This window comes from Anneissia japonica, unplaced genomic scaffold (genome assembly GCF_011630105.1).
Source record: "Anneissia japonica isolate Jap-2015-1 unplaced genomic scaffold, ASM1163010v1 scaffold573_len2283161_cov171, whole genome shotgun sequence".
Classification (NCBI taxonomy): domain Eukaryota; kingdom Metazoa; phylum Echinodermata; class Crinoidea; order Comatulida; family Comatulidae; genus Anneissia; species Anneissia japonica.
Genome location: NW_022719802.1, coordinates 971,980 through 975,225, shown reverse-complemented (window position 1 = coordinate 975,225; position 3,246 = coordinate 971,980). Strand labels below are relative to the sequence as shown.

The following is a 3,246-nucleotide window of genomic DNA, read 5'->3' as shown; positions in this document are numbered from 1 at the left end:
ACCATATCCCTCGCCGATTATCATCCGAACCCATTTATGAAATCGAATATTGTACAATATTAATATGTTTTACTAACTTAATCCATAGTGCTATTGCCTTCCGCACACCATGCTGGTTCTTACCTGTCACATAGCGAGTAGAGCTAACTTATGGCGAGCGTACTGATTTTTTTCTCAGAATTTGTCCAAGTCCAAATCACTGATCTCTACTATAAGAGCTGGATTGCTCATTGGCCAATCCTTGTTCAGAAAAAAGTGAGGCCTCCGACGCCATGTTAGAGGGCCTAAGTGACGTACGGAACCAGTTTAGTCAAGTTTCTTTTGGCATTTATTTATATTATAGTTAAAAATAACGATTCTTGCAATACTTTTCAATAATAAATTCAAATTTAACGTATGAATTTTTTTCAAACTATCTAACCACTAGCCGCAACTGTTTATGCAGTTTAGAAAAGCGCCAGCGAAGTCGCTTTGTTATAGTGACGTCGATCCTAACAATGTAAATAACTTTGCTTGCGCTTTTTTAAACTGCATAAAAAGCTACGTCAAGGTTAAATGATTTGAAAAATAATCATTACGTTAAATTCAAATTCATTATTAAAATGTTTTGCAAGAATTGTTATTTTTAACAATAATGTAAAAAATATTAAAAAAAACTTGTCTAAACTGATACGTCACTCAGGCTCTCCAACATGGCGTCGGCGACCTCACTAAACCCAGCCAATGAGCAATCCAGCTATTATAGTAGAGATCAGTGGTTCAGATACGCTCAAATTCTAGGCCAGAAAAAAAGAAACGAACCTTCTGGCGTAAAAGACGAACGCCCAACGAATGAGGAACGAATGCTGATCGTACAACTAACGTCCATATTAACGCGTTCGTAGCGTTCGCCCAACGAATGTTAAGCGTACATAATGAATGTTCAGCGAATGTCACACGTATGCCTACGTGCTGCAGCCGGTCACATGACGTATCTCGACTGGGTCGACCCACACTTCACAGGTAACAACCTTCTGATTCATACATAGCATATTAAGCAGAACGTTGTCACACGTTCAAAAATTTTAACATGTCCAAAATTTAAAATCGACCCAAGCGTACCTCTGCGAATCCCTACGAATACCTAACGAATACAACGTATGTCAAACGTGTCACGAACGAATGTCAACTTACGCGAACGTAAACGAAAATGTTATGAACGTCGGCATACGTTGGCTTTCGCTACAGTGTGACAGGGGAATACGTCTAACGCCCCTGTGAATAGAGCCAACGTATGTCGACGTTTAAGAAAAAATTTCAGGAGAATTCCATAACGTTGCAGCTGAACTCAGGTCATTAGCTGCAATATTATGGAATTCTCCCCAGTGATGAGTGTGTGTTACATATGTGTCTAATGACCGAGGTAATATTGTTAAGTGCATAAGTCGACCATTATTAGTATGCTCATAGTGTAATCAACTTCAATATACAGTAATTAGGAGCTATGTATGACTAAATGGATAACCCTACGTAGAGGTTAAACTGACAAACTCTTGATGTTGCATGTAGCACATCGTGTTTTTTTAATTGTTGTACTTCAGGACACATATTTCGAATTTGGTCGTCCATCAAAGTGTAGTGTTGTAGGAAACAGTGGTATTTTGAACAACAGCAGCTGTGGAGAGCATATCGATAACGCCGACTTTGTTATCAGGTAAGTTATTTATTTATTTACTTATGTATTTTTTTTGTTTAAGAATATTAATTTAGTAACAAGTTCTCGTAATCTCGAAAGCTTCGATGAGGGCAGTATAATTGAGGAAGCAGAGTGTGTTGGCCCTAACGTCCGCCCATATAAAACAGATCTAATTATCAATACAATCAAACAATCAATAAAAAATCAATCAGCCGGCTCTTCCTAGAGCTCCTTTAAAATTAACAATAACTATGGCTTGTTGGTCTAGAGGGATGAATGTAAGTTAGTGTGTGAAAGGACCCTGGTTCAATTCCCCAGAGGAGCCCGTTTTTTTTTCTCTAAAAAATAAAAAGAAAGCACAGTCAATCAGCAAAAAGCAGTTAAAAAAGCAAAAAGCATAGTCAATAAGCCATGAAAATAGCAAAGTCAATCAGAAAAAAAAAACAAAAAAAAAAACACAGTCAATCAGCAGAGTATTCCGAGCTCCTCATCGGAGCTTAAAAAAAGCACGGCTGTGACGAACACAATGAACACTTACCTTTTGCAAGTGATCGCTTACCACACTATTCCACATCTGCATTAATCCTACGATTTATCATAGTCATGTTTCGGGTGATATGTTTAAAATAATACATGTTGCGATTGTTAAAATAAGTCGGGGACATTAGTTCTAAAGAATAACATAGGCCAATTGTGCTGACGAATGTCACTTCCACGTTACGTTACTAGAGTCTTTACATAATGATATGACTGGCGAATCATTCAAAGTACTTGATTAGATTTTATTTTAATTTATTTGGTCCCAGTAAACATAAACTCAGATAAAAATACAATCCTATGCAGAAACAAGAAATGTATTAACGCAGAGATAAAAGCCTATAAAACAGTTTTGATTAGGAAACATTAAAATACTAAAACAAATAACATGAAAAACAAAGGAACCAAGGAAAGCTCTTTAAAACAATTTTATTTCCAAAGGGGCATTTATAATAAAATACAAATAATTAAAACAACAATTCTTTAAAAACTTATACAAAATATATGCAATTTTATAAAATTTTACTTAGGAAGATTTTAGATTAAAAGCAGTCAATTTAAGATGATTTTTTACATGCATATTTAACATTTCTCAGGTTATTGCTTTCCTTGACATCCTTTGGTAGACGGTTCCATTCTGTAATTAAAAAATCTATCAAAACAGGTCGAGGCCATACTCCTTATAATAGTAATGGTGCGTTTGCTTTCTTTCTTAATTTTTTTTTCGATTGCAGGTGCCTATGTCTTATACTTTTCGTCTTTAAAATTCTGTACCGTATATATTATATTTTGTTGTCTTTTGAATGCACTGCCTTCTTTATTATTATATTAATTATTACTTATATATTAGAGACAAGTTTTATTTTAATGTTTCTAGCTTTCAGGAGAAACCAAAACTCATTTAGATGACTCTTGAAGTTTTTCTTTTTTTTCTTAAAATAATATTAAGGAGAAAAGAACAAAAAAAGAAGACTTAGGTATTAAGAAAGATAGTTACAACGAAAAAAAAAATTGTCTTTTCGAATATATATATA

The 3,246-nt window shown here is 34.6% G+C and overlaps 1 protein-coding gene across 1 annotated transcript in view; it reads left to right on the top strand.

Moving 5' to 3' along the window:
* Nucleotides 1–761: 761 nt before the first annotated feature.
* The window catches only part of LOC117111068 (alpha-N-acetylneuraminide alpha-2,8-sialyltransferase-like), an 8,811-nt gene continuing 6,326 nt past the window's right edge, over nt 762–3,246 (top strand). The window contains exons 1-2 of the mRNA XM_033253956.1: nt 762–1,002; nt 1,549–1,693. Coding sequence (XP_033109847.1) covers nt 915–1,002; nt 1,549–1,693 — 233 coding nt within the window. The 5' untranslated portion in view covers nt 762–914. The remainder of the gene's footprint in view (nt 1,003–1,548; nt 1,694–3,246) is intronic.